This window comes from Neoarius graeffei, chromosome 12, assembly GCF_027579695.1.
Source record: "Neoarius graeffei isolate fNeoGra1 chromosome 12, fNeoGra1.pri, whole genome shotgun sequence".
In the NCBI taxonomy this organism is placed as follows: domain Eukaryota; kingdom Metazoa; phylum Chordata; class Actinopteri; order Siluriformes; family Ariidae; genus Neoarius; species Neoarius graeffei.
The window spans coordinates 58,581,277-58,597,502 of NC_083580.1; the positions used below are offsets into that span (position 1 = coordinate 58,581,277).

General features: G+C 39.0%; 1 protein-coding gene across 1 annotated transcript in view; it reads right to left on the minus strand.

Moving 5' to 3' along the window:
• Nucleotides 1-323: 323 nt before the first annotated feature.
• The window catches only part of usp28 (ubiquitin specific peptidase 28), a 62,766-nt gene continuing 46,863 nt past the window's right edge, over nt 324-16,226 (minus strand). The window contains exons 19-26 of the mRNA XM_060936132.1: nt 13,807-14,067; nt 10,952-11,047; nt 6,602-6,780; nt 6,282-6,360; nt 3,616-3,695; nt 3,403-3,526; nt 1,272-1,467; nt 324-958 (exon numbers count right to left, since the gene is read on the minus strand). Coding sequence (XP_060792115.1) covers nt 786-958; nt 1,272-1,467; nt 3,403-3,526; nt 3,616-3,695; nt 6,282-6,360; nt 6,602-6,780; nt 10,952-11,047; nt 13,807-14,067 — 1,188 coding nt within the window. The 3' untranslated portion in view covers nt 324-785. The remainder of the gene's footprint in view (nt 959-1,271; nt 1,468-3,402; nt 3,527-3,615; nt 3,696-6,281; nt 6,361-6,601; nt 6,781-10,951; nt 11,048-13,806; nt 14,068-16,226) is intronic.

A 16,226-nucleotide genomic window follows, 5' to 3' on the forward strand; every position in this document is an offset into this window, starting at 1 on the left:
CCAAAAAAAAAAACCCTCAAGTAAAGTACAGATATTCAAAAAGTGTACTGTACAGTACTCAAGTAAATGTACTTCGTTACTGTCCACCTCTGCTTTTTGGTGACCTTGATCTAGACTGGATGACCCTCAAAATGTTGGAGGTTCTATTTGAGACCAATGCCCATCTATCCTAAAAGTTTCATGCAGGTTGGTCCAGCCATTTTCCTGTAATGTTGCTAACAAAAAGACAAAGAAACCCCACCAAAAACAATACTTCGCCCCCTGGTGGATCCTGTCCTGGGTGAGGTAAAAATACAACAGTAAGAAAGACAGAAGTCCAGTGGCAGAGTACAACAAAGTGAGAGAAAGTTTATTGAGGGTCAGGACAGGCTTAGAGGGAAGAAACAGAGGAGTGGAAAACCAGTAGAGCAATCTGAAACAACGTGACTATGGTTACTGTGGGTTCATTTCACAACGTCATTCTATGGTACATGTGAAAAGTCAAAGTATCACATATTCTCCCCTAAATACCCAGCCTTCATGATGAAAATGGATTCTGTGAAACAAGATAAAATCCAATTGATCTTTCCTGAGATCAACCAAACAAAAGTTCTGCAAATGCTAGACTATGCAGTGAAGTGTCCAGGTCGACCAATGCGAGTTAAAATATGTATAAAAAGTGACACAGCTCTATATTCAGTGCAACAACAATTGAAACTCAGTGGTTGACCATTTAGCAGGATTCAGGGGCTAAATGGTGGCATATTACCATGATGTCAGCATGATGTCACCTCCCCTGTGTGTGCTCACTTCACAGTGACGACTGACGTGCTGTGGATGGACTCCATGACGGCGGCCAGGCGGCTGCACAAGTCATGGGGTGACTTTCTTACTTTGGGTGGCTCTTTCAGCACCACCCTCTCAGCCGAGCAGTCCAGAACCCTCGGCAAGAACTCGCTCAGCTTCTCCTGCTGGAACTCTGTCATACAGAGAACAAAGACACAGAATTTACTGACATAAGTCAGTGTTACACTGTACGATTATAATCGTCTTATCAGATAATAATAATTCAAATAATGTAATTCTCCATTTTTATCAGTGGTTTAATTTTCCCTTCCTTTTGCATTATCAAATATGACTTTGATGTTTATCTATTGTACCACCACAACGCCTTTAAGCATCATCATATGATCTTCCAGAGCACCAGCTAATCAAAGGTTAATACTTCTCAAACGACCTTGCTTTATTTACTGTAGATGTTATGTATCAGGGGTCGCATATGCAAGCCTCACCGTCCATATCCTGTCCCAGATAAGAGCACCAGTGACTCCTGATTGCTTCAATAGCATCCATGTCCTCCTGTGTGATGCTGTCTCTGACCATAAGGTGCATACAGGGGATGACACAGTCGTTCATGATGATCATGCCCTCCTCTACATCGCTCTCTTCTCCGCTTTTAAACAGCGTTACTGCATTCTGATTCAGCTCCTGCAAGTTATTTCAACCACAGTTAAAATAAGAATTAAGGATAATATGCTTATAATGCTGGATCAGTATCAGACTGGGTGTGGCATATACACTCGCTGACCACTTTATTAGGCATATCCATACTCCTGCTGTTTTATACAGTTATCTAATCAGCCAATTCTTTGACAGCAGCACAATGCATGAAATCATGCAGATACAAATCAAGAGCTTCAATTAATGTTCACTTCAAACATCAGAATGGGAAAAATTGTGATCTGTGGCGTGGGTGTTGGCGCCAGATGGACTGGGTTGAGTATTTCAGAAACTGCTGATCTCCTGGGGTTTTCACACACAACAGTCTTTAGAAGTTTACACAGAATGGTGAGAAAAACAAAAAATATTGAGTGAGCGACAATTCTGTGGGTAGAAACGCCTTGTTGATAAGAGAGGTCAGAGGAAAATGGACAGATTGGTTCGAGCTGCCAGGAAGGATATATAGTAACTCATAGAAACTCTTTACAACCATGGTGAGCAGAAAAGCATTTCCGCATGCAACAGCAGAAAACCACATTGGGTTCCACTCCTGCCAGCCAAGAACTGGAATCTTAGAATCAAGAACGAGTTCTTATTAAAGTGGCCGGTGAGTGTAACAATAACTTGCAAATAAACACACCACCCAATTAAGGAATAAAGTACTTGGGTGTTTTCAAGTTAAACAAATAAACTCCATTGCCATAATCACAAGTCCAACAAGTGTTGCCAGGCAAAACAAACCTCGCCCGGCAGCACTTATTTTATACCTATATGTTGATAATGGTAATATTTCTCAATCATCAGCTGTCAGGTTCTAGTCCTATGAAAATCCATGACCTTGAGTGTGACATTTCAAAGTCATTCAAGGTCAAAGGTCATGGCGGCAACTGAAAGTCCATATGGCACTTCTTATATGTTGATAATGGTAAACATCTGGCTATCATGAACCATTTTAAAGTTATAGCCCTTTGAAAACCCGTGACGTTCAGTTTGACCTTTCAAGGTCAAAGAGCATGGTGCCAAATGAAAGCCCATATGGCACTTCCTATAAGCTGATAATGGTAAATATCTGTCTACCATCAACCATTTTCAAGTTACAGCCCTCTGAAAATCCATGACCTTGAGTTTGACCTTTCAGGGTCACTCAAGGTCAAAGATCATGGTGCTAAATGAAAGACCATATGGGAGTTCCTATATGCTCATAAAAGTAAACACCTCTCTATCGGCAACCATTTTTGAATTATAATGGAAAATATTATTTTGACCGAAAGGTTGACCTTTCCAGTGACCTTGACCTTCACCTTGACCTGATTACCCCTCAAAATTTAATCAGGTAATCTACGGACCATTGCCCACCTACCCTGAAAATCTGAAGTCAATCGGTGCAACCGTCTAGACGCTAGATTGCTAACAGACACACAAACAAACAAACCGCACTGATTGCAATACCTCGACCTGCTTACTCCATCGCGGGCGAGGTAACTAGATTGTTAACAGACAAACACATAAACAAACCGCACTGATTACAATACCTCGCCCTGCTTACTCCGTCACAGGTGAAGTAATTAAACACTTGGAAAAATAAAATATTATGTTGAGCATCTGCCATGTACTGTATAAGTTGTTACTATACAAAAAAAAATTGTAAAAATGAGTACATTCATATCAACCTGATTTCCCCACATTCTTCTTCTTCTTTTTTTTTTACAAAATACATTTTTGTAGATATTCAGTCAAGCACATAGATAATAATATCACTGAAATTAGTTCACAGGATTTTTAAATACTGCACATCTGTTTTCCTGGCACTTTGCTAGCACAATTAAATATCACAAGAGAGATCATATATCATGAAAATGTCTAAGTATTGTGATATATTTTTCTGTATTGCTCACTGCTAATATAAAAACATTTATACATTACCTTCAGACATTTTCTCCTGTAAAGTGCGATCAGATTGTGGTCCACTCCTCTCTTTTCCCCGCCCTTAAGCAGGGCTGCATTGTCTTGGTAAGCATGTGCAAGATAAATCAACGCTTCTCGAATTCTTTAGAAGACAAATATGACAACGATGAGTGTAATATAGTCAGAATATTCATCAGTGAAAGAAAAAGAACCCTCAATTACTTTCCATACTTTCCATTTTGGTATTGCTCAAGTCCTGTCAGCAGGTAGGCAAATACCGTCTTGAACATGCTGTAGTCGTCATGCCATTGCTAATAGGAGAGAAGATAATGTATGGCAGTTAACATATTTTCCAGGTGATAAACCATGAAATACTAACTTCTTCTGCTTCAAGAAAAATCAATATATTGTACAACCCCAATTCCAAAAAAGTTGGGACACTGTGTTAAACGCAAATAAAAACAGAATGCAATGATTTGCAGATCATGGAAACCCTATATTTCCTTGAAAATAGTACAAAGACAAGATATTAAATATTGAAACTGAAAAACGTATTTTTTTTTAAAAATACATGCTCATTTTGAATTTAGTGCCAGCGACATGTTTCAAAAATGTTGGGACAGAGCTATGTTTACCACCATGTTGCATCACCTCACCTTTTAAAGATACTTTGTAAATGTTTGGGAACTGATGAGACTAATTTCTGTAGTTCTGAAAGTGAAATGTTTTCCAATTCCTGCCTGACATACAATTTCAGTTGCTGAACAGTTCAAGGTCAACTTTGCCGTATTTTTCGCTTCATAATTCGCCTAATGCTTTCAGTTGAAGACAGGTCTGGACTGCAGGCAGGCCAGTTTAGCACCTGGACTCTTACTATGGAGCCATGCAGTTGCACATTGCCAAAAAGTCTTACAATCTGAGTCCATAATAGAATGCTGTAACCTGTAGTTTCTTATACACCACTGGGCTACAGTAGTGACCGTTTCCTTATTTCAGCACAATGTCATCATTATTGATATTTATGATTCACCTACTTGCTTAACTGATCTTTGAAGCCACCATCGAGAACTCAGCAGCACCATGGTTGTAAATAAGATGATGTATTTGTCACTGTTTGAGCTTGAGGTGAGCGTTGTGACAATCTTTAGGTTAGCCTGTCTGTTATGACTGGAAATTATTAATTTTTCTCTTTTTAAAAATTATTCAGGAGCAATGTTTAATGCTAAAACATCAGAATATACACATTTGCTTATGAATATACAGTATTTTCTTGTTCACTCGCTCTACAATAATGCTAATTTTTGTTAGCACCCTGAGAAGGATAACCTCATAGTAGTTTGTGGTAGTTTTGTACCTTAGCTTAAGACAGACTAATTGGGTGACAGACTTCTACACAGCATACTGTTTACATATAGGTGACATGTTTACTGTGACTCTCCCAGTAAGACATCTGCTCTGTTATCGATGCTAGCATATCTCAGCAGTAACGTGTCAGTTAGCCTATATCATAGCTGCATATCTCTTAGCTTTTCTGCAGATGTAGGTTTCAGTGTAGCTACAATTCTGATTCCTGTTCCTGATTACTGATGACAGCTGGGTTTTTGTTTACAAGTGTAATCTTATTAAAAAGTGTTTGAGTTTACTTCATTTATTGGCAGAATATTTTCCTAACTGTTAGAGTAGCATGCTTATCTCATCTCATCTCATTATCTCTCGCCGCTTTATCCTGTTCTACAGGGTCGCAGGAGCCTATTCCAGCTGACTACGGGCGAAAGGCGGGGTACACCCTGGACAAGTCGCCAGGTCATCACAGGGCTGACACATAGGCCAAGTTTACATTAGACCGTATCTGTCTCGTTTTCTTCGCGGATGCACTGTCCGTTTACATTAAAACGCCTGGAAACGCCGGGAAACTGGAATCCGCCAGGGTCCACGTATTCAATCCAGATCGTGTCTGGTCCGGTGCTGTGTAAACATTGAGAATACGCGGATACGCTGTGCTGAGCTCTAGCTGGCGTCGTCATTGGACAACGTCACTGTGACATCCACCTTCCTGATTCGCTGGTGTTGGTCATGTGACGCGACTGCTGAAAAACGGCGCGGACTTCCGCCTTGTATCACCTTTCATTAAAGAGTATAAAAGTATGAAAATACTGCAAATACTGCCCATTGTGTAGTTATGATTGTCTTTAGGCTTGCCATCCTTCAACTTGCAAGTGGTAAGTGACGCGCATGCCCGACATGCACTGAGATCACACACACAGTGGCTCAGTCCCAAATCACTGCTTGTGCGCTCCACTCGCGCGCTCTGTGAGCTGCGCAGGGCCGGAGTGCGCACCCTCCAGAGGGCACTCGCTGTTCAGGGCGGAGTGATTTGGAGCGCAGGATGCCTGCGGAGCCGAGCGTATCCGTGTATTGGCGTTGCTGTGTGCACGCGAATCGTGTATTGGCGTTGCTGTGTGCACACTAATCGTTTTAAAAACGTTAATCTGATGAGCCGCTGATACGGTCTAATGTAAACCCCACCATAGACACAGACAACCATTCACACTCACATTCACACCTACGGTCAATTTAGAGTCACCAGTTAACCTAACCTGCATGTCTTTGGACTGTGGGGGAAACCGGAGCACCCGGAGGAAACCCACATGGACACGGGGAGAACATGCAAACTCCCCACAGAAAGGCCCTCGCCGGCCACGGGGCTCGAACCTGGACCTTCTTGCTGTGAGGCGACAGCGCTAACCACTACACCACCGTGCCGCCAGCATGCTTATTTAAAAAAAAAAAAACCTCCATGATGAATGACCACTAAATGAATGAATTCCAAACATTTTATCACAGCATCTGCTAAATATAAAAAATAAAGTAAAATAAAGGCTGGTTAGTGATTTTACCAAGTACTCCTCCATGTCCATGTCTTCTGGTTTGATGAGCCGAAGTTTGGCTCTGGCCTCCCTCATGATACTGATAGACCTAAAGTAAGTAAAATAAAATTCCAGTGGATGACACAAACACCAAATTCATATGAACAATTTTGGTAAATGGTTAAAGACACAAACATCCATTACCACACATGATTTTGTGCAACAAGAGTATAATTAAGGTGTACTAAGTTTCGTAAAGGTAAAGGAATAACCACTGAATATATCATTGTTGTTGTATGTAAACAAAACACCATCCAATTCAATGGAAAAAAGGCAAAAAGACAGAATACCTCTCATCAAAGCTCAAGTTTCGGTCACCGAACTGCTCCAGCAGAGTTCTCTCAATGATCCGGTCAGGTGCTTTGTTCTGGAAGAGATAGATCAAGACATGCTGGAGCCGAGGGTCCTGCTGGGGGGTGATCTCCTCCTGAGACATCTCGTACAGTCTGGAGTACTCTTCATGAAATGCCTGATGGAAAACCATGTCAAATTATTCATTCAGGAACCACACAGACTGCCAGTCAAAATCTTTTAACACTTTCGGTTAAACTGCAGAACCTGGGTTCAGATTAATTAAATGTAGTATTAGGAAATCTAAATAAGCACTCATTTAGAGTCACATTAGATTCTGAAAGTGGACAATGAATGCAAAAGTAAACACTTGTTTAATTTTCTTTCTTATTTAACTTCCAATAGTGGGTAAACTGTAATAAAACATTAAACAACACGTGTTCAAAAACTTTTATTCAAAAGTGCACGTACTTACAGTATAAGCGCCCTAGATAGGTAACAGAGCATGTACTACCACTGCAAAAAATACATCTTAGCAAGTGACAATATCGTGAATATAGTCCATATCTCGTATTTAACAATACAAGGCAAAGTGAATATCGGTGAATAATAAGAGACGAAGTCAAGGTTATTATTCACCAATGTGCCTTAGGCGGATAATTGTTTCAGTATAAATACACAGGTGATTATTTAAATTTTTTTATTAAAAATAATTTATTCCAAACTTCAAAAGCAGCATGCAAATGTAATGCGCGCAGACTTGTGTCACTTATCTTGGCCAACTCACATAAAATACTTTGTTTTGAAATCGATAAAATAAATCACAATTCCACCTTACCTTTGAATAGTTTGAAACCAAACATCGTAGCATCTTTAGTGCTTTTAGGAACAGCATTTTCTTCCATAATTTCTAATTCTTCTTCACTTACGATGATGAAGCGATTGGCCGCCATTTTGCCGAGTCACTTGAGGTGATTATCGAGAAATAATCCGAATTTCTCGACCAATCAGCACGCACGATTTCCTATAATCGCCTCCTTATTTATACTACTTCCTAATATAAGATTACCATAAACCAAAGCTAAGATTATTAAACCCATTTGTATACTTTCTTCCTTTGTCTATCTGTCTATCTAACTTCAAGCTTGAAATAGTCTTCTATTGGCAGATAATTTTGCCAATTTTAAGCACTTATTTCTTGAAAGAAGCAAAATTATCTGCCAATAGAAGAAAGCTTTAAATGAGTAAAATTGCCTTAAAATCGGTTTAATAATCTCGTATTTGGTTCATTGCAATCTTATAATAAGAAATATTAGAACCATTTGAATATATTCAAGATATGCCAGTCTTTGCAGCGTACTTAAGTCAGCACTCCAGGGATGCATACTTCATGGAAATAAGTCCCTCATAAACTTATTGACTAAAAATTATTTTTAAAAATAATTTTTAAATGTTAGCTTTAAAGTTTTTATTTAAAGTTAGACGGCCTTTCGATTTCATAAAATCGGTGAAATTTGGTTCCCTTTGAAATTTGGTCATTGTGATATTTGTTCATTTCTGTAATATCTCAAAAAACCCCAAACCCAGGCTATTCTATGACTGGGAAGTTATTTCATTTGAGGGGCTTCTCTAGCAAATAATGTGCATGAAATTGCTCGCTTCGCACAGTCAAGCAGACAGAGGAAGTTCGTGTACACATGCGCAGGTTTACCTTCTTCTTCTTCTTTTGGGTTTTACAGCAGATGGCATCCACAGTGTTGCATTACTGGCATCTACAGGTTTACCTTTGACCGTGCACTGACAGTTCCATCATTCTGTCGCTAAACGAACAGCTGATCACACCGAGGTGCTTGCTGAGCGCCGATATTTATTAGTTTGGTCCTGCGTTTCTTTCCTTCGCAACATAACGTCTTTTCTTCTCGCTTTCCATTACTGTAGTCGGTCTTTCACGTTTCATTCTCACCAGGGGTTAAATTGGGATTGGTTATGTGGGGGGGCTCTGCCTCGTACCCGCCCCTGCCCCCGCCGCCCTGCCCCAATATACTTTTTGGAAAATAACCCTCTAATTTGATAACCATATCATATTGCACAGAGATATACACCTTATCTGTGTGTTGTAGGCCTATGTGTGTCTTGTAGTGCCCCCCTACACATTATGGCAGTTTGAATGTAGATTGGTTGGCCAACGTAACAGATTGTACAGGTTGTTGTACATTGGTTTGAAGGAAATGATTAGTGGGGGGTCTGGGGGTCCTCCCCCAGAAGTTTTTTATTATCATACATGTTATTTGCTGAATTCTGGTGCATTTTAATAAGTTGTTAGCTGACTTTACAGAGGTAGGTTGAGCAATATCATGTTAAATCTTGTCACATGCCTACAGGTGAAAAATGTGAAGGAGAAATGTTCAGTAAGAAAATTTGAAGGCTTGCACAATCTTAAACCAAAACAGTTGATTTATTTTGGAGGATAAATGTTAAATATGCCAAAACACTGTCAGTCAAATTGTCAATCAAATATATTCATGCAGTGAATGCAACCAAATACAAACAACACTATAACATTGGAAGCATTTATTATTATTGTTATTATTATGTATTCAATTATTTATTTGGCATGTGGTGCTTTTTGTATTGTCTAGAACATTCATAAGATGAGCATATTATAGCAACAAAATAGAAGCACAATCATTTGAATGCAGCAAAACTTTTGCTGCATTCAAATGATTGTGCTTCTATTTTGCTGCTATAATATGCTCATCTTATGTATGTTCTAGACAATACAAAAAGCACCACACGCCAAATAAATAATTGAATACATAATAATAACAATAATAATTACACTAATAATACACTAATAATATTAACAATAAATAATAATAAATTAACATTAAATTAAATATTAACAATAAATAATAAAACACTAATAATATTAACAATACAGTGAACATAATCATTATCATATTTTTATTATTAAAAACAAAATATCAAATAATACTGAAGAGGGGAAAAAATAATACTGATCTAAATATGTTGTGTTTTTATTTTTAGACAGTATGTGTTTTGCTAAACACATACTGTCTAAAAATAAAAACACAACATATTTAGATCAGTATTATTTTTTCCCCTCTTCAGTATTATTTGATATTTTGTTTTTAATAATAAAAAATATGATGATGATTATGTTCGTATGCAGGTAAAAGGGGAGACGGTGTACGGAGAAAATTATAAACAAGTCACAACGCTGAAACACAAGCCCAAAAACCCGCAAACCTCGACTTCTGATTTTTTTTTAAAGCGAGCTCACAAAAAAAGAAACCCCAAAGTCGCTTATAAAAAGCGGAATTGGCAACCCACGCAGTGTTCCAGAAACCAGAATCTCTGATCGCAAGTTCTGTTCTAAATAGCTTTGACAGGTCGTCTTGTTATCAGGAAAACTATGATCTATCTCATAAAAGTCATGAGTTTATTGATTAATAAAACGATATTTAATTATTCAGAACTGAAAATCGTGAAAAGGGTTTGTTGCTTTTGATGTGTGCGTGATCATATGCCATCCGCTCCGAGCTTATGTGCCGGGGCTCAGCCCCGGACAGCCCCGGCCCAATTTAACCCCTGATTCTCACACTCACATCCTCCATTTTTCTCTACTGTTTCAAATTTGTATCCCACACTGCCTTGCATGAACGGGAAAAGCCCACCATGTGATGCATGATGTAGTATCTTGAATTGGGTCATGGTGAAGTAAGAAAAAATAGCGGAGAATTTAGGGTCACGTGGCCCTACTTTCATTCATTGTTCTATTTAAAAAAAACCCAACTAATAAAATTGGAAGTCTGTGATTCGAATTCAGTAGCTTTCAGTCCACTAAACAAAAATAATTGGGTGTGAGAGAAAATTCTTTTTATGACCTAAACTTGAAAAATCTGAAAGGCAGTCTACCTTTAATATAGAGGACAGAATTTTCTACAGAGGATACATAACTATTTACTGCACAAGGATGGCATATAATGACTGTACATTTTTAAATCTTAAAAACAGCCCTAATTCTTACAATCTGAGTCAATTTTACATTGATACTTACATATGAACTGTTTAGCCACCACACTTGAACTGAGTGTTATTGCAAAAGCGCTGTGTACTTTTTTCAAATTTGTGTTACTGATTCAGTTTTTATGGACAGGTTTAAATTACATCGATAGACACCTGATTATTTTACAGCTCTGCTGTCTAGGTCTGTAATGTGTGTATCAATGTACAGAACACAAAAACTGTGGTTAGTGTGGCTAGTCTTAGTGCTAAAGGCAATTACAGCAGTAGTGTTTAAAGTGTAAGACTTGAACATGCACTACCTTGATAAGCCCTGCTTCAGGACCGTCCTTGTCAAAGACTTGTCTGGCTTTGGCTATGGCTAGGATCACACCCTGCATGGCCGGGGTAAGCATCATCTGTACAGTAAAAACAAAACAAAACAGGAAGTACATCAGGAAACATTATTAGGCAGTGCCTTAGAGGAAACCTCCTAACCCATCCTGAAACTTACCAAACATGTTGACTCAGTGCAAAATGTATAATGTTCTTACTTATTCAGGTGGCATTGGGCATATCTAACAACCTGTGTTCCCCCCCCCCCCCCACCACCCCAAAAAAAATCTCTCCCTCTGAGTTACATGTCGGTCCTGAGATCGAGATGCTGACCTCTTCTGCTCCTCGGACCTGCCTGATCCATCCTGATGCCCTGCGTCTGGTTGGAGTCTCATCGCATCGCTCCTGTAGAGGACGGCCCCATGTGGACAGTTGAAAGTCACGCTTGGAAGACGCTCTGGACTCTTACAGTAATGCTTTTATGGCTGAGGACTACAGTTGACTTGCTAACTTTACGACTGCAGTTGTCATGAACAGTTTTGCACTCAAGTTTCCATCAATGAACAGTTTATAACATCAACGAAGCTGACTTTATGTTAGGACTGTTAATGTTATAGTCATGTTGTCTGTTGTTGCCCAAATGACTTTAGGAGAGATCAAGGCTAAATCTCACTGGCACCACTATCAGCAGGCAGTTGAGTAGCATTATGGGTAATGTAGGAACCCTGTCAATGTCAGGTTACATCAAAATGTTAACTGAAACTAAAAAAATAATCTAGAATAATATAGTAATAATAAAATAAACCTTGGATGCCACTGAAGTTCACATGGTAATTATGATGACATAATGATAATAATAATTATTATAATTTTATATTAATCACATTAATTATTAATTACATAATTTATATATTAAATAGATAAAAATAAATATTATAATCAATATATAATATCAATAAAACTACTTAACTGATAAAATATTAATTAAGCTTATTATTTAATAATAATAATAATAATAATAATAATAATAATAATAATTATTATTATTATTATTATTATTATTATTATTCATTGTTAATTATGAGAACATTATTGATTATGCAAATCATTCAGGGTGGATTTTCCTTGATAAATACAGTTAGGTCCATATATATTTGGACACTGACACAAATTTTGTTTTTTTACCTGTTTACTGAAACATAATCAAGTTATAGTTATACGAGTATAATGGACATGGACATAAAGTCCAGACTTCAGCTTACATTTGAGGGTATCCACATTAAAATTGGATGAAGGGTTTAAGAGTTTCAGCTCCTTAACATGTGCCGCCCTGTTTTTAAAGGGACCAAAAGTAATTGGACAATTGACTCAAAGGCTATTTCATGGGCAGGTGCGGGAAATTCCTTCATTATGTCATTCTCAATTAAGCAGATAAAAGGCCTGGAGTTGATTTGAGGTGTGGTGCTTGCATTTGGAAGATTTTGCTGTGAAGAAAACATGCAGTCAAAGGAGCTCTCCATGCAGGTGAAACAAGCCATCCTTAAGCTGCGAAAACAGAAAAAAACCCATCCGAGAAATTGCTACAATATTAGGAGTGGCAAAATCTACAGTTTGGTACATCCTGAGAAAGAAAGAAAGCACTGGTGAACTCATCAATGCAAAAAGGCCTGGACGCCCACAGAAGACAACAGTGGTGGATGATCGCAGAATAATTTCCATGGTGAAGAGAAACCCCTTCACAACAGCCAACCAAGTGAACAACACTCTCCAGGAGGTAGGTGTATCAATATCCAAATCTACCATAAAGAGAAGACTGCATGAAAGTAAATACAGAGGGTTCACTGCATGGTGCAAGCCACTCATAAGGCTCAAGAATAAAAAGGCTAGATTGGACTTTGCTAAAAAACATCTAAAAAAGCCAGCACTATTCTGGAAGAACATTCTTTGGACAGATGAAACCAAGATCAACCTCTACCAGAATGATGGAAAGAAAAAAGTATGGCGAAGGCATGGTACAGCTCATGATCCAAAGCATACCACATCATCTGTAAAACACGGCGGAGGCAGTGTGATGGCTTGGGCATGCATGGCTGCCAGTGGCACTGGGTCACTAGTGTTTATTGATGATGTGAGACAGGACAGAAGCAGCCGGATGAATTCTGAGGTATTAGGAAACATACTGTGTGCTCAAATCCAACCAAACTGATTGGTCGGTGTTTCATAATACAGATGGACAATGACCCAAAACATAAAGCCAAAGCAACCCAGGAGTTTATAAAAGCAAAGAAGTGGAATATTCTTGAATGGCCAAGTCAGTCACCTGATCTCAACCCAATTGAGCATGCATTTCACTTGTTAAAGACTAAACTTCAGACAGAAAGGCCCACAGACAAGCAGCAACTGAAAACTGCTGCAGTAAAGGCCTGGCAGAGCATTAAAAAGGAGGAAACGCAGCGTCTGTTGATGTCCATGAGGTCAAGACTTCAGGCAGTCATTGCCAACAAAGGGTTTTCAACCAAGTATTAGAAATGAACATTTTATTTACAGTTATTTAATTTGTCCAATTACTTTTGAGCCCCTGAAATGAAGGGATTGTGTTTAAAAATGCTTTAGTTCCTCACATTTTTATGCAATAATTTTGTTCAACCCACTGAATTAAAGCTGAAAGTCTGAACTTCAACTGCATCTGAATTGTTTTGTTCAAAATTCATTGTGGTAATATACAGAACCAAAATTAGAAAAGTTGTCTCTGTCCAAATATTTATGGACCTAACTGTATATGACATTTCACCATCATAGGAATGTTTTTTTTGTTTTTTTTGTAGCTGCTCAGTACCATTACCTCCTCGTTATATCCGTCTGCATCAGAAAGCACCAGGATCTTGCCCACATTCGGGATCTCGACCTCTGACACCTCATTCTCCGGTTGTCTGGCCTCGGCTTGGCTGTCCTCTGCTGATGCAGCCTGTGCTTCAGCCTCTTCAGTCTCAGCTTGTGGGTCTGATGCTGCTTCTGTTTCTGTCTGCTCATTTACAGTCTGATTAATTATCTCACTTTCTTCTTTCACCGTCTCCTCATCCTTTTGAGATGTTGATACAGGACTCTGAGAAGGAGATATATCAGAAAGGTATTTCATGGCATATTACTGCTGATCAAACCAGTGTTTCTACATTATATGAGACAATATGTAGATATACTTTGTATGTCTCGATCATGTCGTCACTGTCAAACCCAAGGTGAACCATGTTTGGTTGACTTGGCCAGAATTGCAGCAGTAGGGTGGCCAGTTCCTTTCTGCGCACTCACACACACACACATTCACCCATGGTGGTGATTTTAGAGTTGCCAGTTAACCTAACTGCATGTCTTTGGACTGTGGGGGAAACCGGACCACCTGGAGGAAACCCACGCAGACACGGGGATAACATGCAAACTCCACACAGAAAGGCCCATGTTGGCCACTGGGCTCGAACCCAGAACCTTCTTGCTGTGAGACGACAGTGCTAACTACTACACCACCGTGCCGCCCCATATAAGTCAAATTAATCTTCAAGGCATTTCTACTTTGTTGTATTTCAGAATACAGAATCCTGGGGAGTCCCACAAGTGTTCACTGGCAGAGGAAAAGATGACGTGATGTGATGGTGCATCTTTTATTAGACCTGTATGCTACAGTTCATGTTTTAGAAGAATTTTGAGAAGAGATAGAGGGATACTATAAAATTGGTGGCAAAATAATTTACAAAAGATTTCTCTTAGCACTATTTTAACATGTTAGTTCCACGGTCTAACAAGTGCTTCACTTAATGAGCCAGTTGTGAACTGATCAAGTTGCACAAAGAAGACTAGTTTTCTTTGTCAATTGGTAATTTTTATTTTTATTTTTTTACATTTAAGGCATTTGGCAGATGCCCTTATTTGAACAATGTAAAGAACTGAGCAGATGAGAGTTATGGGCCTTGCTCAAGGGCCCAGCAGTAGGGGACTGGCATTCTGGGATTTGAACTGATCACAAGTCTAATGTCTTAACCATGATACTATGACTGAACATAAAAGTACTGGTATACAGCACTGACAAATAAATTATTAAGAGTTTTTCCGAATGTCATTTTAAAACAAGTTTACAGTACATACACAAGCTGGCAGCACTCTGGCAGCTACTACCCCAATTCCAAAAAAGTTGGGATGCTGTGTAAACTGTAAATGAAAACAGAGTGGGATAATTTTTGCAAATTATGGAAACCCTATATTTCACTGAAAATAGTACAAAGACACCATATCAAATGTTGAAACTGAGAAATTTTATTGTTTTTTGAAAACTATTTGCTCATTTTGAATTTGATGTCAGCGACACATTTCAAAAAAGTTGGGACAGGGGCATGTTTACCACTGTGTTGCATCACCTCTACTTTTAACAACACTCTGTAAACGTTTGGGAACTGAGGAGACCAATTGCTGTAGTTTTGAAAGAGAAATGTTGTCCCATTCTTGCCTGATATACAATTTCAGTTGCTCAACAGTTCAGGGTCTCATTTGTCATATTTTGCACTTCATAATGCGCCAAATGTTTTAAATAGGAGACAGGGCTGGACTGCAAGCAGGCCAATTTAGCACCTGGACTCTTTTACTACGGAGCCATACAGTTTTAATATGTGCAGAAAGCGGTTTGGCATTGTCTTGCTGAAAAAAGGAAGACCTTCCCTGAAAAAAAAAAAAGAGAGATTTTGTCTGGATGGCAGCATATTGCTCTGAAACATGTATATATCATTCAGCATTCATGATGCCTTCCCAGACGTAAAAGCTACCCATGTTATGTGCACTAATGCATCCTCATAACATCACAGATACTTTTTAACTGTGCACTGATAACAAGCCGGATGGGTCCTCTCCTCTTTAACCTGGATGACATTGTGTCCATGATTTCTAAACAGAATTTCTACTTTTGATCAGGCAGACCTCGGGACAATTTTCTACTTCGCCTCAGTCCATTGTAAAAGAGCTTGGGCCCAGAGAAGGCGGCGAGAAGGAAGTTTTTTGTTGCCCCTGTCCCAGCTTTTCTGGAACATACTGCTGACATCAAATTCAAAATGAGCATATAGTTTTTAAAAAACAATAAAAATTCCTCAGTTTCAACATTTGATATGGGGCGGCACGGTGGCGTAGTGGTTAGCGCTGTCGCCTCACAGCAAGAAGGTCCGGGTTCGAGCCCCGTGGCCGGCGAGGGCCTTTCTGTGTGGAGTTTGCATGTTCTCCCCGTGTCCG